At 54.6% G+C, this 21,209-nt stretch overlaps 2 protein-coding genes across 2 annotated transcripts; both read right to left on the reverse strand.

Annotated features, from left to right (window-relative positions):
- Positions 1–118: 118 nt before the first annotated feature.
- Positions 119–2,507, reverse strand: MARCKSL1 (MARCKS like 1). The gene is made up of 2 exons (XM_032495807.1): positions 2,224–2,507; positions 119–1,392 (listed from the first exon to the last, which is right to left on the reverse strand). Exons 1-2 carry the CDS (start codon positions 2,308–2,310, stop codon positions 880–882), a joined length of 600 nt encoding a protein of 199 aa, XP_032351698.1. The 5' UTR covers positions 2,311–2,507; the 3' UTR covers positions 119–879.
- Positions 2,508–2,673: 166 nt separating this feature from the next.
- Positions 2,674–14,562, reverse strand: LOC116668329 (formin-like protein 5). Its single transcript, XM_032495808.1, has 3 exons — positions 14,087–14,562; positions 9,170–9,176; positions 2,674–2,936 (listed from the first exon to the last, which is right to left on the reverse strand). Exons 1-3 carry the CDS (start codon positions 14,546–14,548, stop codon positions 2,911–2,913), a joined length of 495 nt encoding a protein of 164 aa, XP_032351699.1. The 5' UTR covers positions 14,549–14,562; the 3' UTR covers positions 2,674–2,910.
- Between the last annotated feature and the right edge of the window lie 6,647 nt (positions 14,563–21,209).

The raw sequence follows: 21,209 nt of genomic DNA on the forward strand, positions 1-21,209 counted from the left end.
CAGCAACCCCTCAACAAAAAAAAAACTCCACAAACTTACCTGTCTTAGTCCCTCCCTCAAGGTTTGAGGTTAATCAGTCTCACCCTACCCCAGAAGACCACTCATTAAAAAGCACCACTAAAGGGACGACATTTATTCCTTTTCCAAATGTTACAGTAAAACCAGGTGGAAGAGAATGGTTTTAGCAGTTAGAAAAAAAAAAAAAGTACAAATCTGGGGTTTGGCCATTAAAAGTTATTTACAACAATGGGAGGGGGAAAAAAAAAGACAAGAAGTTGTTTCACATTACAGACCTCCCCCCCACCCCAAAGCTTAATACTTGCTTACCAAGTCAAAAAAGAGACACAGTTGATTCACAAGCTGGAGGTTTGAACTTGAGTAAGACATTTATAAAAACCTAGACAGGGGCAGTGTCCACCCCAGACCAGGTGCCACTAGGCACAGCACAAAGAGACTAAAAACTCAACAGGGAAAGGCTGGACACACAGGGTTTGGGAGTGTAGGTACCCCCACATCTGGCTCAGGGATTTGTGGAGTAAACAAAACCTACTTGGAAAAGAACTGGGGAAGAAAACCAACAATTGCCTTTTGCAGGGGTAGGGCCAGGGAAGGAGGTAGGGCCAGGGCAGGAGCATTTCACATCACTAACCTAACTTGGGAAACTGCAAGGGACCATCTTCAACTGGCCTTAAGAGGAAGACCAGCTGGATGATGGGAGAATCCACAGGAGGGACTGGAGGAGAGGGAACGTGGCTAGGGGGCAACAGCCCCTTCCTTTCCGGGCACAGGAAGGCAGCCAGGGCACCAGGTCCAGGCAGTGACCTCACAAGGACAGCACAGTTTTTGCAGCTTAGAGATCACCCACCTGCCCCCACCCAGCTACTCATTCTGCTCGCTTGCTTGTGTAGGGCCACTCTCCAGCCCCGAGGGAGTGGACGGCTCTGCGGCCTGGGACCCTGCCTCTTCTTCTGTGTCTCCTCCCTTGGAGGCAACGCTTGCCTCTGCCCCTTTGGCCTGGGGCTCCTGGCTCTCAGGGGTGGCAACAGCTTTCCCTTCCTGGGTAGTGCCTTCCTCGCTGCAGGCACCGATTTCCCCCTGCTCCTGCTCTTCCTCTGTGGGTGAGGAGGCAGACGAATCACCCCCACCCTCCTTCCGATTTCTCTTGAAGGACAGGCCACTCAATTTGAAAGGCTTCTTGAAAGAGAATTTCTTCTTCTTCTTGGGGGTCTCCTTGGGGGGGGCCTCCCCCTTGGCTTCAGCGCCCTGGCTAGGGGGTGCTGGCTCGATGGCATCGCCAGCGGCCCCGGCTGCCTCCTCTGTTCCGTTCACCGGGGGCGACTCCCCTTCACCTTTGGGGGATAAGTCTCCATTGCTTTTCACGTGGCCGTTCTCCTGCAAGGCGGAGGAGACAGCATTGAGGGCCGGGGCTCTTACACCCCTCCCCCAGCCCACCTCTGACCGCTTTCAGATAATGGGGTCCCGATTCATTCCGCCGCACCCCCAGAGCCTGGTAGCCGGCTCACCCCACGGCCGGCATCCCGTCAAACATCTCCCTCCTGCCCCGCACAGGCGCGCACAGGCCGCGGCCGGCAGGAGGCGCTGGGGTCTTGGGGCCCCCCACCCATTTCCCCTGGGGCGCGCTCTCTATTCGGCGCAGAACCGCCCGCGACCGCGGATCCCCGCGGACGGGAGGGCGAGAAAGCCGTGCAGCCGATATTGGGCGGGAAGCCGCCCCGGGGCGCTGTTCCCCGCACCTGGACGGCCTATTTTCCCAGTCTCCTGCTTTGTGTAAACGGCCCCCCACTCACCTCAGGCTCTCCCTACACCGCGACTCCTCCCTAAAAAAAGGCTGTGGGCTATTGAGGTCGGATCTGCAGGGGGAGTGCCCTCTCCTCCGGGCACCCGCCCCGCGGCCCCTGGGCGCCCCCTTGGCGCGGACCAGCAGCGCCTTTGTTCCCCGCGCGGCACTCGGGGCGGCTGGGGGGCAGCGCCGGGGGACGGGGCCGGGAACAAAGAAGGCGGCGGGGCCCGGCCGGCGCCCCCTCCCCGCCCCTCCCCTCGCTTCGCCCGCGGGGGCTGCGGCGCCGAGAACAAAGGGACCGGGCGGGGGAGGGGGCGCCGCGTGTCCCGGGCCGGACAAAGCGCGCGGCCCCGGCCCGGGGCCCTAGAAAGGGCGAGATGCGAGAGGAGGGGGCCGGCTCGGGCCATGCCGAGCGCACCCACCTGTCCGTTGGCCTTAGCGGGGGAAGCGCCTGCTGCCTCCTCGGCGGTCACGTCTCCCCGGGGAGCCTTGGAGCTCTGGCTGCCCATGGCGGGGGTTCTGCTGGGGGGCGCCCGGAGCCGCCCTGGGCTCGCGCCGCAGGGGATAGTTCGGTCGGGTGGGCCTGGTCGGCGGAGGGGTGGGGCTCTCGCCTGAGAGGGAGGGGTGTCGGGGGGAAACCAAGCTGCACCCCCGCTCGGCGCCCGCCCCGCTTGCCGCGCCCGCCGCCGCTCCGCTCCGCGCCAGAATGCCGCCCGCCGCCCGCCGAGCCGCCTATATATATGCGCCCGGAGCTTGGGGCGGGGCCGGACATTTAAATGAGCGCCCAATCGAGGGGCGGAGGCGGGCTCAGGTCGCGGGCCCCACTTGCGCAGTGGGCGACGCTGGCGGTCTCGTCCCCCTAGCCCACACGGCTCCCAGGGGCAGGTGGTGTCCGGTGTGGGAAAGAGAAAGGCGGGTCCTTCCGCGAGCTAGGAGGAGGGGGGGCTCCTAGAGGAAAGGGGAGGGAGCAATCGTCCCCTCCTTTCTCACCGCCCACCTCCCAGGGTGGACGCCCGAGCTCCTGCAGTGGCTCCCATCACCTTGGTCCTGCGCTGGCAGCCCCCGTCATTCTCCTAGAACTCTTCGAAGGACTCACATGCCCAGACTCGTCAGCCGGCTGGTTCCGAGTTACGCTCTAGAGAATGTGGTCATGGAAGCCGCAGGGCCGGAGCTGGGCTCTATGCCCCCTCAGGCCGACCTGTCCGAAGTCCCGCCCACGTGTCCGCCTGCCTGCCTGCCCTGTCCAGCCTGGGAGGTCTGGCCCGCCGCAGGGTCACTCTGCTCAGACTAGTGAGGCCCGTCCCTCATCCCTCTTCTTGGTCTCTTGGTGGCCTGTCAGACTAAGCCCCTACAGACAAGCTCTCACTCTCTGTCCTTCCTGCCCTCAATTTGGACCTGTTACAAACTCCCATCTGGGGTGGTCTTGTGACCTTGAGAGGCTTCTCCATTCCCATTTGAAAGATGAGGAGCCTGAGGCTCAGGGACGTGGACATAACCTGTCTGACTTTGGTGCTCTCCCATCACATCTGCTCCCCTACATCAGGATTCCCCTCAAGCAGGCAGAGGAAGCCCAAGACGGGGCTCAATAAACCTTAGAGCACCCAGTTCCTGAAGAGGAGGGCCCTTGGATAGTCCCTTGAAGACAGCCCCCAAGGTTGTCCAGCCTTGCCTTCAGCTCTGCCCGAGTGAGGGACCCTGGAGGCTGGGCAGGATGGCAGTGGCTGGAGACTCTCCAGCTAGAGTCTTCTACACTCCTCCTTGTCCTAGGCCAGGGGGAACCCCAGAGTCCAGGCCAACCCCGGATGTGTGTGTCCGACTGCCTGCCTGCCTGCCCTCAGCCCCCAGGAAGAAGGGGGTGGGGGTTGGAGGAAGCAAAGTATTGCAAAAGCAGGGCTGTGCCCTGGCCAGCTCAGCATGTCTCTCCCTCATGCCCTCCCTCCAAGTAAAGCCTCCTGGGAGGCCTGAGGCTGTGAGGTGTGGAGACACCTTAGGGCCTGAGAAATCAGGAACTCCCACAGATCTGACCACATAGGGCCAGGGAGGGCTGAAGTGGCTTCTACATTCAGTACTCACTCCTGTAGCCTCCAACCCCAACACCGCTCTGAGACTACAGAATGCTCTCAGCTTCATTGGCACCCCTCATTTTACAGACTGGAACACTGAGGTTCAGAAAGGGAAAGTGACATGTCCAAGGGCACACAGCAGATACCAGTAGCTGAGGGTGAGAAAGCATTTGGAGAGAACAGCTAAAAGGGGGTGGGGGCTGTAAGGAAAGCCTTGGAAGAACTCTCCATTGAGATCTGGGGCTGCCAGGTCAGAGTGGGAGGCAAGAGGAGCTAGCTTTTAGGACAGGGAGGGGCATCATGCCCCACTGTAGTTTACTGACAGGACAATGACTTCTCCACCCACTGCCACTCGGGGATGGACATCATGACCCGAGTCTCTGTCTTGGCCACAATAAGAAACCCACAATGCTGCCAGGCGCTGCCCGCACCGGTTGGCAGGGCTCAGATGGAGGGCGTGTGAGTCCTGGAGGGGTTGGAGTCAGAGGTTAAGAGCTGCTCCCAAGACTCCCATTACCAGGCACTGCCCTGTGGGGATAAGAGGTAGATCACCCAGATGATCCCAGGAAGAGAGGAGCATCAGGGCTAAAGGACCCCGAGTCCCCAGAGCCCCAGAGGGAGCCTGGTTGTGGACCAGGGGGGAACCCCTGCATCTCCCAGCAGACATCAAAGGATGCTGGGGAGGGGGCGCTTGAGAGTTGCATCCCTCAGCAAATCCAGGCCCTAGCTGAACCCAGCTTCTGGAAGAGGGAAGAGGCTTAGGATGCTGTGGGGGTGAGTGGGGGTGGTTCAGCAGCCCCCATGGCCTCCTCCGTCCACACTGCGCTCCTTCCTCCCCAGCTGCTGCCAGCCTAGACAATGTGCCCATTGTTCTGTGTCTCCAGGGGCCTGTGTGCAACTGTGTGCGTCTGTTTCTCTCTGTGTGTGGCTGTGTATTGCTCTGTATATGTCTGTGTGTGAGAGAGACTTTGTGACCGCGCGCGTGTGTGTGTGACCAGGTGTGTAGTTTTGCGGTTGTGTGAGTCTGCGTCTTTGTTTGGCTATGTGTGTTCAGGGTGTGAGACAGAGAGAGAGAGACGCTTGGTGACTCTCTGAGACTTTCTGGGTGTGTGCCTGTCTGTCCTTGACATTGTGTTGGTGACTGTGTCTGACTGTGATTGGGTGTGTAGCTCTGAGTGTGCATGTAGCTGTGTGAAAGAATATCTGAGTGTGTGGATGAGGGAGTGGCTACTTTGTGTTTGTGTGAGTGTCCCTGTGGGGGGCTGTGTGTGCCTCAGCAGGTCAGGACCTTTGAGATATGAGCTTTTGCCAAGACAGAGTGGCAGGGAAGGGAGGAATGGGGAAGACAGGGGACTCTGGGATGGAAGGGAAGCTGCAGAGACTAGAAACCCCATGTTTTCACACATCTCTCATCTGTCTCAGTTATCTGGTAAAAGCTCACACCTTAGTCCTGGCCTGAGATGCTCCCAGCCCCCATGGACAGAAGGGAATGGGACCCTGGGAGAGCACAGGGTGGGGCTGAAGGAGGAAGGAGAGCAGAAGAGAACATTGCCCCATAAAGAAGGTTGTGGGGGCACTTTGAGGCCTCTGAGGAGGGCTCGGGTGGGGATCCGATTAGATGCTACGTGAGGCGTGAGTGGCAGTATCTTGCCAGAGATGGAGGATGGGCCTTCCTGGTTGGAGGGTGGGTGTGGGGAGGGCCCAGCATACACAAAAGCCGGTGGAGGGAAGAGACACCAGAGAATGGCTGGGTCCCAGTGGAGGCCTCAGGAATGGTGACTTGGCACACACAGCCCAGTTCTCCTTCCGTGGAGCATCAGCTGGAGCCAGAGACCTTATGCTAGCCCTAGGTCTGCCTCCGCCTGCTCTGTAACGGTAAGCCAGTCTTTTCTCCTCTTGGGCCTCAGTTTACTCATCTGCACAGTGACAGCTTGGCCTCTGTGATTCATACTCACAGAGAATGGAGTTCCTCCTTCTGTTCCTACATGGCAGAGTATCAGCTGTGAGTCACACAGGGCCCCTGCCCTCAGGGGTTTCCCATCCAGGGAGACTGGCAATGCCTTACCAGAGGAAGAAAGAGCCAGAGCCAGGTCAGATGAGGGGCCTGTGGGCTGCAAGGAGGAGGGACCTGTGGGTGGGCTGGGGGATGGAGGAAGAACTTAGAGCATCACAAAGGGGAACAGCAAACGGTTTGCATGAGGGTGGGGATGGAGGCAGAGGCCGAGTCTGGAGCAAGGTTTAAGGGACAGGACCCTTGGGTATGGTGACTGGCTGGATGCAGGGATGGGGTGGGGAAGTGGGAGTGATGATGCTGTTGCCCACATTTCTGTGTTGGGTGACAGCTGGTAAGATGGACCCATGACTGAGATAGGGCATCGGAGGAAAAACAAACTTGGGAGCGAGTTGCTTGATCTAGCCTTGTTGAGTTGAGTCTGAGGCGCCCAGGGAACATCTCGGGGGACATCCAGGAGGCAGCCTGAAGTCTATACGCTTCAGCACATAGACATGTGATCGTGTTTCCTGAGCCCAAGGCCAGGACTCCAAGGCCAGGGTCTGGCTAATGACCTTAGGGACAACAGACAGAAGGTTTTAAGTCAGAACTGACCCCAGGAAATCTGGGTCTCTGTTTGTTGCTAGGAAGAGGGTAACTGAAGCCAAGCAGTACATGAGGTCACCCAGGAAGTTCTAGGAGACAGTGGGAGCTCTGCCACTGTGGGGGTTGTGGGGGACAGGCAGCAGGAGAGGGCCCCAGGAAGGGAGCCAGCAGAGATGGGGAGGAAGAACCCTAGAGGACAGAATCATGGGGATCCTTGACTACGGGGGAGGGGGAGAGTTTTAAAAAGGTAAGAATGAGCAATAGTAGTAATAATCATAGCTGCTAGCACTGATTGCGTGCCCATTGTACGCCAAGCCCTGTGCCAACTGCTTTCCATATGTTACCTCGTGACCTAGTGAGATGTGTACCATCATTGTTCCCCTTTACAGAGGAGGAAACTGAAGCTCAGTGAGGTGGCGTGTCTGCGTGAGCAGAAGATGACGAGGAGGTCAGGACTAAAAGAAAGCAGTTTTTGGGACCTCTGAGGAGCAGGGCCATGCTAGGCTCTGGAGGCCTCCAAGAAGGGTTCTGATGCTCCAGGTCTGGGAGGAGCAGTTAGGGATGTCGGCAGGGAGACACAAGGGAGCTGCAGGCCCAGGAGCCCTGGGACTTGACTCCCCAGCACCCTGGGAAAACTGGGTTCTGGCTTAGTTGTCAGCAGGACCCAGGTCTGCAGCCTCTCTGCCAGTCCTGGGCCTTGAACCTGGGTCTGGATACTGGAGCACCTCAGGGGCCCTTTCTTGGGACCCAGCATCCAACCAGTCACATCACAAAAGACAAGGGATTCCGAAAGTTCCCCTTCAGAATTTTAGGCCACCCAGATCTTTTATTTCTTCCTTTCCCCTCCTCTTCCTCTCATCTCTGGGGTGTGTGTGTGTGTGTGTGTGTGTGTCGTGTGTGGGTGGTGTGGTGGGGATGGAGGCAGAGGCTGAGTCTGGAGCAAGGTTTGGGTTGTGTACACTGGACAGGGCCCAGCCACTATCTAATAGAACAGTTTCTTTGAGGCTCAATTTCTCCAATAGCTAAGAGGTTTGTGTGTAATCCCAGCTCGCCTGCCTATCTCCCCCAGGCTCAGTGAGGTCACCAGAAATTCAACCCAGTTGTTCTGGGCTGCCTCAGCCTCTCCCTTACTGCCCCACCCTCCCCTCCTCCCAACTTTCAGTTTCTTTTCAGATCCTGGATGCCTTTGGGGAAGGCACCCAGGAGGTGGCCAGACCCATAGAATGTGGATTGCTAACAACTTTCCAACCAAAATCCCCCATTCAGGGGAAGTCCCTTTAAAAGGGAAACTGAAACTCTCTCCTAGTCCCATTCAGGTCCCCCTCCTGCCTCTCCACACTGCTCAGATCTTGCCCCATGACCTCTCCCATTCAGCCTCTTCCTTCAAATGATCTGGAGCCACACTACTGCTCCCTTCCAGCTTTGTGACCCTGGACAAGTCCCTTCCCCTGACAAGTCCTGCAGTGCCCACCCTGTAAAATGAGGACACTGGGCGCCACTTGGGGTTGTGGCAAGGGTTCCGTGAGGCATCGCTGTGCTGAGGCAGTCTTCATTGCGCAGAGCTGGCCCCATCACATCCTAGCTCTGTGGCTTTTGGCCCTTCTGAGCCTCAGTATCCTCATCTGTAAAACAGGAACAATGATCGCCTATTTCTTAGGGTTACTGTGAGATAAACGACCTACTGCCATGATGTCAAGCCCTGAGGCACAGAGCACACGGGAATATTCAACAGTGGTCCTAAGTGCGGTTACATGAAATGCTGGGGGAGAGCCTGACATAGACTTGTGCCCATTCCCGTCCCTCCTCTTCCCTTCCTGACCTAAGGCGAGGAGGTGGGAATCTGGGACCCTGGGATAACCAAGTATCCCCTCCATCAACTTTCTTCTGGGACAGGTGGGGAAGGGACTGATCTAAGGATGCTGAAGTGTTCAAAGGGAAATTTATTTGGGTCAATCAATCCCTTAAATGGTAAAGGAATCTGCCTCTCCCTAGAACCTTGAGGATTCTCTCCCCTCTCTCACCCCTCAGAAGTTTCCCCTTGAGGCCTCCTTTTAGTGACTTTTTCCAGAAAAGATATACTCTGGACCCCCTTCCAACACACACATCATCTGTCTGTCCCCTCCCAGCTCTGCCCCACATTCTCCTTCCTGCCTGTGTGACAGGGAGGCTTTACATCTCGGGGGACCAGCCCATGATGCTCCAGATTGTGCCTCAGAGAGATTGGGCTCCCAGCCTCACTTCCCTTACATCCCTCCTCTTTCTCCTTGGCCCACGGAACTTCAACTCTCCTGGCCATCTGATTCCTCAGAGTGCTGAACTTCTCCCACCTCAGGGCCTTTGAACAGGCTGTTTCATCCACCTAGCATGCCTCTCTCCACTTCTCTGCTTGCCAGATTTCTAAATCTCTTAAAACCCAGATCAAACCACTCCTGAGGTCTTTTCAGATTCCCCAGGAGGAAAGGAGGGCTTTCCCACACCTGATCCACACCTCTGGGCTTAGGGTTCCCACTAGTCAGTCGCCCAAACCAGGAACCTGGGCTGCATCACCAGGCCACCCACCTTGGCTCATCATCCCCTTGTCTCCCCCTCCCAATCTGCCCTTCTCACCTGGACCTAGGCTGTTTCATCAGCTTCTCACTGTCTCTCTGCTCAAGTCCAGCCATTCTCCTGTGTCGGGGTCACTTTCAACAGAGGGTGCTCAATACATACCTGTTAACTGGGGGAGTAAATGAGTGAAGGAATGAATGAAAGAGTGAAAGAAATGTAGCATCAAACATATTCCCCTGGCTTTAACTCTTCCCATGACTCCCTACTGTCCTCAGGACAGTCTGTGCCTTACATGTGAGGTTTCCACTGTCTGATCCCCATAGCACACTCTGGGCTTTCCGCCAAGCCATAACCCCGTTCTCCTTCCTGCACTTACACAGGCTGTCCCTCTGACTGGATTGTCCCTCTTCCCTGCTACGCAGCAGAGAAACAAGATGGCCTGTTGAAATAGTCCAGGCAAGGATGATGGGGACTTCTGCTAAAGAGTGAGGGAGAGTCAGCCAACACCAACATGTCTTGAGCTAGGGACTATTCCCAGTGCCGGGGATTGTGAATGTGCCCTTGAAGTTGAAGTTTTAGGTGCCTGTGAGAGTCCTCGTGGGGACATCAGGCTGGCAGTTAATGGATCTATGAGCCTGGACTTCAGAGGAGAACTTGGAGGTGTCTCAAATTGGAAGCCACAGGACTGGATGGGATCCACTGAGAGGAACAGCTCAAGAAGACAGCACCGGGGGCACTCTGACATTTAGACTCTGGACGGGGACCCAGCAGGGGGATTTAGCTGATGGGCAGAGAGAAAGGAAGAGAACTGGGAGCAGGGGAATCCTGAAGGCTGAGGGAGGAGATGGCTTCCAGAAGGAATGAGTGATCCGCCATGTCAAATGCTCCAGAAGGTGGAGGAAGACACAGAAGTAAAGGAGGGGCTCAGGGGGCAGAAGTGACAGGTCTTAGCAAAGGACTAAGGATGTTGGAAATGAGGAGGAAGGACCAAGGATGGGGCCCGAGGGTATGGCTTGGGCAAATGGGTGAAAGGAGGGGCAAAGAGGAGGAGCAGCGGGTCTCCATGGAAACAGAGAGGTCAACTTTGGACAGGTTGACTTGAGGTGTCTTTGGGATGTCATCAGGATCTGTGGGTCTGGAATGAAATCTGAGCTGGAGAGAAAAAGAGAAGATCTGTGTGTGTGTGTCTGCCTGTCTGTCTCTCCTCCATCCTTTTCTACGTGTATCTACAAAAGCGTCTATAAGCTGACCATGACGAAATCTCTGTCTCCAGCCCAGATCTCTCCAAAACTCCGGCTGCCCTTGGAGATCACCCTGGATGTCCCACAGGGATCTACAAAACATAGAGAAACAAAACAGGCTCAGGACACGGATTAGAAAGGACAGAGTTGGAGGTAAGATAAACCAGGAAAGAGTCGATAGGACCGGTCCAGACAATGGGGTAAGTGGCCTGAACCAGGCAAGGGCAGAGGGCAGAGGGGGAGATGAAGTGCAGACATTCAGAATGTGGAGAGCACCAGAGGTGGGAATGAAGTTCCATGTGGATGGAGAGTGGGGCTAGAGGAGGAACGGAGACAGCTCTAGGGGTCCGCTGGGTGTGGGGAGCTGGGGTGGCTGTCATGCAGTTAACTGTTTATGTGACTGAGACCCCTAAAAAAAGGCAGAGGATGGGTCATAAGTGGGTCTTAAGGGGTGGGGGAAGGAGCTGCTGTGGACCACTGAGTGGATGAGTCTGGGTAGTGGCCCAAAGACTCCTTCCTCTAGCTATCAGCTCCCTCTGCCGGACCTCTGCAGGGAGGTTTGCATGGGATCACTCCTCAGAGTGGGCCTCCATCCCAATTAGGACCTGCGAGAGTGTGTAGGGGGAACACGGGAACACAGGGACAGGTGCCCAGAGCCTTGGACCTAGTTGAGGGCCAGAGACCACTTGCTCACCAGAGCGGATTCCGAGACCCCCGGAGGGCTTTAGGCCAGGAGATGCCATGATGGGGCCATGTCCCTCCCTTGCTTTAAACCTGTCCATGGCTCCCTGCTTCCTCCTGGAGAACCTAACCCCTTGTTCTGGCCTTCAAGGTCTTTGAAGCTCCAGGCCCAGCTGGCCTCATTTTAGGCAGAGCCCACCTGGCCACCAGTCTCATGATTCCCTCAGTGGGGTGCCCAGACCACTTCAGCCTGCAAACCACCAAATCTTTCTCCATGCTGCCAACTCTGCTTGGATTGCTACTCCCTGTGTATGTCTACCAAGGGCCTACCCACCTGTCAAGATTCAGCTCAAGGAACTTCTCCTAAGGGCTTTCCTGACCTTCCAGAAGACTGATTGTGTCCCAGTGTCCCCCTCCTGTGGCACTTTACTGAGCTGGTGGACGTCTTTACCTTTCTACGGCACTGTGAGAGCCTGGGGAGCCGGAGCAAGTGGGGTTCATCCAGTCTACCCCATGGGGGTTTGTGGGTGCAATGGGATGGTCAGGGGTGGCTGTGGAGGCCCTCCCAGCCCTGTGGGTTCAGTCTAAGTGTGTGTGACTGGGGAGAATAGAGACCTCAATCACCCCCTGAAGTAGGGAGAGCCAGAAATCGGTGAAAGCAGCTTTATTTGCGCAGTGAAGGGCAGAAACACAGAGACCCCAGGAGAGAGGGCAAAGGTGGACAATCTTCACCCACAGAGAGGGGACATGGGACTGTGCAGTGCTCCCAGGCCATCTTCCTGCTCATCCTGGCTTGGCACAAGTCGGCCTCAGGACCATCATGCAATGAACCTGAGGCCTGCTTCCCCAAATCCCTGGAAAAACAGACGTTGGTGACACTCCTCTGAAACCCAGGGCACAGGGTGTGGAGCTGGGCATGCCACACTGCCTGGGCTCATGTGCAGCTCAGCTGTGAAGTCGCTGGGTGTTCTCGGGCGAGTCATTTAATGGCTCTGAGCCTATCCCCTTATCTGAGGATAATGGGAATAACAATGATACATCATAGGGTTGTGATGAGGCAGCAAAATTTTAGCATAGTACCTGGCTGAGATGAAACATGCAATAAATATTACCTGTTATAATTATTACTATGTTATCGAGAGACCTGAGTTCTGGTCCCAGTTCTGACACGTTTTCCTCTCTGGATCTGCCTGAGTGTCTATCTATAAAATGGGATGCTGAAGGATTAAATGAAATAATGGATGTGGCAGAGGCTTCTAACATGAGTGATCATCTCTGCCCCTCTGAGGTTCACCTCCCTGGGGCTGCAGAGGGGTGGTCACCTCCACTCTTTCAGGTCCTTATTTGGGTTCTCTGTCCAGGCAGGATCTGCTGCCTCAGAGACATTCCATCTCCTCCCCTCTGCACATGAGGCTGAATGAGAGGAAAGGGCTGCGGTTGCCCCAGCAGGGACTGTGGTTACACAGGACGAAGGACTTCCTTCCGGGCCGCAGGATGCTATCCTGGGAAGGAGCCAGAGATCGTGGGACTGAGGCCACTGTGGGGAGGGGTTGCTTCCAGGGGAATGGCCAGACCAGGCTGGTTGGGTCAGAGTGGGTCAGTGGAATGACTCAGCTCAGAAGTGACCTCACTTCCAGAGACCCTGGAGAGGCCCTGTTTAAACCAGCCTACAGCTCCCAAAATCACACAGACAATAGACAGGAACAGAGACATGGCCAAAGGGATACTCCAGGAGAGACATCCAGAGGCAAAGGGCCACCATTAGACATATGCTGTTCCCTCCACACACAACACTCTTCTCAGGGTCTGGAGTGGCTGACCTCTCATCCTTTTAAGTCTTGATTGAGAGTTACCTCCTCAGCCAGGAACTCCTGGCCATGCATTCATGCAGTCTTTAGTAAGCCCCAGTTATGAGTCAGGCACTGTTTTAGATCTGTGAGTAAGACGAAGTCCCTGCCCACTCCATATAAAATAGCACCTGGCCCACCTTGTTCTTCCCAAACACAGCACCCTGTTTATCTTGGACCTCTCTTTATTGTCTCCCCAACCAGAATGTAAGCTCCATGAGGACAGAGACTTCAACTGTTTCTTTCAGCAATGTAAAGTCAGTGACTTAGAGTACAAACCTGGCACAACCCACTAAAGTATTTGATAAGTATTTGTTAATAAATAAATAGATACAGAGACCAGGGATAGACAGACACAGAGAAACAGAGCCATGCTCAGAGGTGATGCAGAAGACATTCAGAGATGTCCCAAAATGTGAAGCTCACACAGACACACACAGGATGATCACAGGATGATGGTCAGGACAGTGCCTCTTAGGCAGACCCTTTCCCTTAGGTCATTTAGCTTGGTCACCAGGCCTGGGGCTGGGGTCACCCCTTTCCTGGCACTGACCCAGTTGGTGCCCGAGGGCATAACCTATTCTGGTTCCCACACTCCTTGTACTGGGCACAACGCTGGCATTACTCTTGAGGTGCCCTCTTTGGAACTCTATTTTACTTCTTTGGGTATCTTTTGATGAACAGAAATTTTAATATAGTCGAATCTGTCAATTAAAAAAAATGTGGTGGTTTGAGAATGGTGGGAATGAATAACCCAAAGAAACTCACACGTAGGCCCGCGGGGCCTCTCACTGCTCAACCCCTCCTAGTCCTCGACCTTGGAAGTCAGGGCGGACGGACCTCGTGCTCAGCCCCTGCCCTTCTCTCCCCGCCCCATTCCTCCGTTAGGCCCCGCCTCTAGGCCCGCCCCTCCGAGGTAGAGCCCTCTTCGCCCCGCCCCTCACAGGCGCAGGGGAACTAGATATCTCTTCCTCTTGCCCAGGTATTGTTAGTTAATATTCTGCCACCGGTGCTTTCACCTGGAGGGAGGGAAAGTTAGGCCGACAGGATGGGAGTAAGGCTCCCAGTTCCCTCTGCGTCTACTCCCACGCCGCCTAGCCCCGCCTCCTTCCGTGCTCAGCCGCTTCAGGCCCCGCCCTTCCCAGTCAGTTCCGTCCCCTCCTCCCGCTCCCAGGCACCGTCAAGCCCAGCCTATCCAACCCCTGACCAGTCCTCGGCTCTGGGGATCCGCACCTTCCCACAGACCTCGCCCCCTGCCATAGGCCTCGCCCCTCTCTTTCCAAGGCCTTTGCCCCGCCCCGCGCGCTCACGTGAGGCGCGGGCGCGCGCCGTAGCAGCTGGGCCCTCGTGCGGAGGGCAAGTCCGTCAGCCCGGTGGTCCCTGGCAGCAGCAGCAGGTTGTGCGCAGGCCAGCGCCAGGCACCGCCCGGTGGGCGGTGGTACTGCGGGCTCAGCCAATAATCGCCCACTCGGCGGGCGCCGGGCGCCGGCAAGGCTGGGCCCCGACAGTCGCAGAAACACAGTTCCCGGTCCAGGCGGTGTGGGGGCGTGGCCCGGGGGCTCTTGCCAGGGAGACCGGGCAGCAGTCACCCCCAGAGGCACGACGGGCAGGGGAGGAGGCGGCCGCCTGGGGTCAGACGCAGAGGGGCGAGGCCCGGGATCACTCTTGGCCGACTTAGAGGGACGGGGAGAGGAATTGGAGGCCTCTGTCGGGGCCCTCCCAAGAATCTGGGCTTCTCCTCCCCTCTGAGCTGCTAGACCTGGGCTCTTCATCCCGCCGGCGCCCTCCCCCAGGTCCCCTCACCAGGACAGTAGAAAATTCACCACGAAGTGGACAGTTTCAGTGAATAGCATGGTGTCCAGTAGGCCTGGCCCGGCTTCGACCTCTTTAATAACTGCCCAGGCGTGGAGGGGGAGGCCTGAAAGCCCATAGTCCCCTCGGGCCCCGCTTTTTTTAGCAGGAGGAGTCAGCTGGCAGAGGGGTGGGGGTGGGGCAGCGCCAGACCCTTGGGCGAGGTCTAGTTCGTGGTCGGTCTTCACCAGCCGCTTCAGTGGGAAGGCGCTGGTCACCAGTGTTTTGAGGATCCCGAGACCTTACCGTACTTCCCCCAGGATCAATAACAGAAGGCAGAACACAAGCAGAGGCAGCAAGTGGGGGCCCCAGGCAGGAAGGTCAGCTGAGGGTAGAATAAACCCTTCCTTATTCCACCCAGGGGCCTCCAATCTCTGCTCACAACCCTAATGGTGTGCTCGCCAAGAGCCCACACTTCCAAAGGCCTTGCTGCTCCTGGGCTTAGGACCCCTACTCCCCTGCCTACCACATCCCTTACAAGCGCCTTTCCCTTGCTCCAGGGCACGCTTAAATATCAGAGGCAGAAGGGCTTCTCAGCCAACTCTAGTTCAGTGTTCCTATCCAGAGACCAGGGGTAAGTTTATTGGGGCTCCTGGACACCCTAAACTGTCTACACAGTTCCAAACACACATACACTTCTGAAAATGTTGCAGAAAAATGTGTTACAGCTCAGTTATGACAGCCAACTGTAACTGGGTGACAGATCAAGAAGCACTCGTAGTTGGAGAACTCCAGGTTTTTTATGCTGACGAGCTTAGGAAAGTTAACACTCCAAGCTCTGGACCCTGTCTGTAGGTTTACACAGGCCTTTATAGGCTGCCAGTTTTACACTTTGCAACATCATATGCAAATAAAGTATAACAGAGGTTGACCAACTAGGAATAAGCTTTGTAGAAATAGACCAATCAGGAGTGAGAGAAGTAACCAATCAGGAGTGAGCTCCATGCAAATGAAGTACTACAAATGGACCAATCAAAAGTTAGGAAAGTGGACCAATCAGAAGTGAGAGTAATAACCAATTGGGAGTGAAGGAAATAACCAATCAGAAGTGAGCTCAGGGAACCAATAGCATTTTAGGGGGTAAGTAAGGCGTTTCAGAGGCAAAAAGTGAGATAGAGCTTCTGGGTCAGGGAACCGGATGGTGCTGGCAGGAGAGTAGCGGCCCTGCTTGGGGGTCCTGCCGGTCTTTTTATGGGGCTTCCTGCCTCAGAAACAATCTAAAAGGGGTCCCAGACATGTATGACATTCTCCCCACCCCCACCAAAAAAAAAAAAAAAAAAAGCCACACCTTGCAGAAAGGGAAAATGAGGTTCCAAGATACGCAAAGAAGAGCCAAAAGTAAACCCCAGGCTTCCTATTACTCTGCCTGCCCCTACGAAGAGTGAGACAACCTCTCTGTGCCCTTGTCTTGCTCAGAGCATGGGGTTCAGGGCTCAGAGCCCAGGCTGGGCCCTGCTCCCCCACCCCCCTGGGGATCCTGAGGAATATGCTGGCCTCACTCCCTTTCCCACACAGCCAGTGTGGGCTATTCCCCCCACCCCAATGACTCACACTGGCTGCTGGGGAGAGTGGGCAGCTGTTCTGAGCCCCCAGAGCCTGGTACAGGCTCTGACTTGCCCCGCCACCAAAGTGTGTGGCCATATTTGGGGATTTAACCTCCTCTTTTCCCTCCTTGGGGAATCTTCCTCCTTTCACCCTTCCTCCTTTCCCTATCTCCAACCTCTCCATCCCTGATGGCTCCTTCCCAGCAGCAAACAAACAGCCTCTAGTCTTTCCTATCTTTGAAAAAGAAGAAAGCCTTCCTTCGACTCCAGCTCCTTCTCCAGCTCCCCCTTCACAGCCAACATTCTTGAAAGAGTTGTGTACACACGCTGTTTCCACTTCCTCCCCCAACCCCTGCAGATGGCTTCCTCCCCCACCACCATTCCACAGGATCAGCTTGTCAGGGTCACCACTGACCTCCTTGTTGCTAAATCTAGGGATGCTTGAGTCTTTATCTGACTTGACCCCTTAGCAGTGGCTGACTTTGACACAAATGCTCCTTCCTATTTGAAATATTCTTGTGCCCTTGTTTTTCTGGACACTGCACTCTTGATTTTTTTTTGTTACTGTTGTTTTGCTATCTTACTGGTTGCTGCCACGTGGAAAGTTTCTCATCCTTTGTTCACTGCCTAATCATGGGTGTTCTTGGGCAGGCTACAGTTTTTCCCAGGAAATCTCACTGGTTCCCACACCTTCGATGTCCACCTGTGTTAGACTCACTTCTCCGTTTCAGCCCAGACCTCTTTTCCCTGTCGACACTTGTTTCCTGGACCCCTCCCCCTGGATGCCTCACCTCACAGCAAACGTGCCTCACACCTGCCCTTCCTCCCATGTTCTGCAGCTTGGCCATATTCTCGGTTGCCTGAACTGGAAATCTGGGCTTGGTTCTAGACTCTTCCCTGTCTCTCCTTTTTTATATTCAAGCAGCTACAAAACCTCACCCTCTCTAGCATGTGTCTGAAATCCAATTGCCTCTCCATCTCCACTGCTAACACCTGGTCCAAGGCCCCATAATCTTTCACCTGGGAGGCTGCAGCAGCCTCCTGAATGATCTTCCTGCTGTTACCCTTGATCTCTTATGTGATCTGTTCTCACAGAGCAACTAGGGTGGTCTTTCCAAGACATGAACATGGCCCTCTTCACAGTGTCTTCAGCATCACCTTCACCTGTGGCACATAGCCCAGGGCTAGGGCTATATCCTGCCTCCATGTCCTTGTCTGGGTAACTGCTTCTGGTTTCAGTTCCAGTGTCGGTTCCTTAGGGATGCCATTCCAACCCCCACCCCACCCCCACCCCAGCCCCCCACTGGGTCTGCTGTTCCTTCTCCTCACAGCACTCAGCCTCTCCTTTGTGGACTGATCGAGCAGTCATTCACCAGCTAGTCTAATCTGCAGACATTCTACAAATTCCTAAGCCCTTCCATTCTAGGCCCCAGGGATGTCATGATGAATATGACACAACCTCTGCCCTCAATGAGTCCACAGTTTAATGAGGTAGATGGGCATTCATCAGGGATCAAGGAAGAGATAAGTACACAGTGGGACAAGCAGGTGCTATGGGAGGGGAAGGACAGGTGGGTAGGGGAGACTTTTTTGAGGAGTGACAATTGGTGGAGATCTGAGGGGTAAGTGGGATGGGAGGGGGCTATTCCAGGCAGAAGGAACAGTATGCTGAAAGGTGGGGAGAACTCAGTGGTGTCTACATGGTTGGACAAATGATGTAAAGAAGCCGTTGATGAGATTTAAATAGGAGAATGACATGGCTAGCTTTGTGGTCTTTATAAAATAATTCTGGGCTGGAGGAATCAAGGAGGGAAGGAAGCACAAGACTGGTTAGAGGGCTGCTGGAGTCACTCAAATTAGTAGTGATAGGGGCCTGATTCAGGGTGGTGGCAGTGGAACTGGAGCAGAATAGATTGTGGTGACGTGGACTGAGGGTTGGGGAAGAGAGAGCGGATGAGAATGATTCCAGTGTTCTTACTCCAAGGGCAAGTGGGGAGAGGCCAGTGGGAGCTGGGACCCCCATATCCCCTTGGGGTCCAACCTACTGATCTACCTGGTGTCAGGTTGCCTGATGTCTTTCCCATGGCCCTCATCCATCCTTTTTCCTGGAGAAGCAGATGGAGTCCCAAGAGGCAGAAGCACTACTAAAGAAGGCCTAGGAGGAGGCAGGGGGGGAGAAAGAGAAAGTTGGGTCAGGGTCCGGATGTGATGGGGTTTCAGGGAAAGTGGCATCTGGGGTTTCCTTGGACTCTGGAAATTCCACTCTATGGCTTTCATCTTCAGACCCCCAAATTCTGAGATGCTCAAACTCAGGGCCCAGTTCTTTGGAGTCCTGGGGGCCTTCTATGGGCTGTGAGTCTATATCTGAAAAGCCACAATGCCCTGACAGGTCCCCAGGATTCTAGAGAGTCACTAACATAGGTGTGCACTTCCCGTGAGCTGGCTCAATGCCTGTTACATGCATGATTCCCTGCAATCTTCACATTAACCCTCAGAGGCATGTAGCTCACTATCCCCATTGTACATACTAGATTTCCAGGGTTAAGGGACTTGCTCAAATTCAAACATCTAAGATGATGTAGAAAGAGGATTTGAACCAAGGTTTGACTGACATCAGAGTCTGTGCTTTTAACTCCTGTGCTATATTAAGCCTGTCGACCCCTTGGTTGATTGGCTCAGTAAAGGGAGGAGGCTTTGTGGAGGATTTGCTTATGGTTGGGGTGGCTGCCCCCTCTCATATCAAGCGATGGGAAAGGGTAGTGCTGACGTCAGTTGTTGTCATGGTGATATAGCAATCCTTTCCCTACCATCTCCATGGTAACCTGGGGGGGTCCATCTGTACCTCGCCCCCTCCTTCTAAAAGAGGGTCTTTAAGGGAGGCTGGCTAATAAGGTGTCTGAGAGAGAAGTCAGGAAAGGCAGTGAATTGAGTATGCTCCCTTCCCTGGGTCTCTCCCCATTCCTCAGGCCCAGGGAATGAGGCTGGGATGTGGGGGTCCTGCTTTGGGGTCTGGGGACAGCTTTACCCTCTAGGGTGAGGGAGGCAACTCTGCCTTTCCCATTTGGGATTCCCCTGAAAATGTCCACCCCCCACCAAGTTCCTCATCTCCTGAGCAGAATTGCTAGGAAGTTGGCAGAGGGAAGCAAGAGAGATTCCCCAACCCTCTCCAAGGCTGGGCATTACCCAGCCCCTGGGGACATCGCTGGCTAGCTCTCTGCTGCCCCTTGAAGCCAACCAAAGGTAGGAGCAGCAGCAATCTCTGTGCCCAAGATTCCCGCCAGTGCTATACCTGCATGACTTTACTGAAAGCTTCCATTAGGTGTCATTAGCCCCATTTTACAGATTTGGAAATAGAGACTCAGAGAGGCTAAGTAACTAGCCCAAAGTTGCACAGCTAGTAAATGGCAGTCAGGACTCAAATCCTGGACTGGAGTTTAGGCCAGTGACTTTTCCAAGGGGAAAGAGGAAGAAGCAACAGAGAACAGGATAAATAGAGTGAAGTGACCCAGGTTAGTTCCTGTCATGCTCCCGTTCACCTACAGAACAAAGTTCAAATTCAAGGCCTCCATGATCCAACTTCTTTTCTATTAACTCATCCCTTGCTCCCTTGAATTCTGAGCTCTGTCAGATAAAGCATCCAGCAAGGCCCAGGGAGGTGTTGGTGAATGTTGATTGAACTGAATTAATTGAATTTGTTCACTTTTCTGCCTCTAGTCCTTTGCTCACAGTGTTCCCTCCACCTGGAATGACCTTTCCCCTTGCGCATGATATTTTAGAGCTATCTAGCCCCAGGGTCTGGCCCACTGGCAGGGTGTTTGTCTGGAATCTTTGTATCCCTCGTTAACCTAGCATCTGGGAGATGGCGTTAAATCTTTTTGTTAAAGGAAAGGAGGGTTTGAAAGACTGGAGAAAGGAAGTGAGGGAGATGAGAAGAGAGAAAGGAAGAACAGGAAGGCTTTAGACTTTGGGGCCTGGCAAGGTCCATGGAGATCAGCTGGTGCTTTTTTTTTTTTTTTTCCGAACTAGTGAGGAAATGGGCCCAGAGGGAAGGGACCTGCCTAAGTGAAGCCTCATTGCTAGGCCATGTGAGATCCATGAGGGTCAAGGCCCTTGTCTGTCAGGTTCACTGCTGAATCCCCAGTGTCCTGCACAAGACTGGCCGGCAGATCTTATTGACTGAGACAGGGACAAAGCCTGAACTAGAACTCAGTGGCCTGACTCTTGGTCAGACTGTCCAAGGCTCCTCATTGCTGTGAAATAGAGTTGTCACACTGGCCCCTTCCACTCTCTACCCCTCCCTTTTTTTTTTCAAGCTTCTTTTCCTCCCAGGCATACGCAATCTTTGCCTAAGCTGCCCCTGCTCCTAGAATGTTTTTTTCTCCATTTTTACCCATTATTTTCTTGTGATGCTGTCAATCACTTGGCTGTGCTGGCACCTCAAGGGTAGGCTTACGGCTCAGCCTGATCAATTAGTCTCCCATCTCCCCGATAGTGGTAATTGGCCCAAGGAATGTGGATGTGGTCTAAAAAGGGTCAATCACTGCTCTTCCCAGAGATAGGTACACTGAGACTGGGAGAAAGCAACTCTCCCTTCCTGGGATTTCTAAGCAGCTGCAGCCATGTTCCCTGCCCAGAGGAGCTAATAGGGGATGAGAGAGGAACAGAGCAACAGTCTCAGTGAGGTTGAATCCTTAATTCCACCCCAGTGGCTGCCCTGGTTCCTATAGTTCTTTCTTTAATCACTAGCTTATATCCTTTCCAGCCACTTGAAACAGTCAATTCCTTTTTTGCTTGAACTAACATCAATCACTTGCAATAGAGAGACTTTATCAATACAGAGGCCAAAAGTTTTTTCTTGCTAAAATAACAAGGGCCTCCGAAGGAGGGTAAGGAGTATTTACAGAGAGGGAGGCCCTTTTTCGGCAGAGTGGCAGAATGGGCTGTTAGGCAGAGTAGGGCCTGCATGGAGTTTGATGGGGAAGGAAACAGCAGGAATACTTCACTTAATGGAGAGAAGAACAGAGTCCTGGGGTAGAGG

The sequence above is a fragment of the Camelus ferus genome, chromosome 13 (genome assembly GCF_009834535.1).
Source record: "Camelus ferus isolate YT-003-E chromosome 13, BCGSAC_Cfer_1.0, whole genome shotgun sequence".
NCBI classification, from domain to species: domain Eukaryota; kingdom Metazoa; phylum Chordata; class Mammalia; order Artiodactyla; family Camelidae; genus Camelus; species Camelus ferus.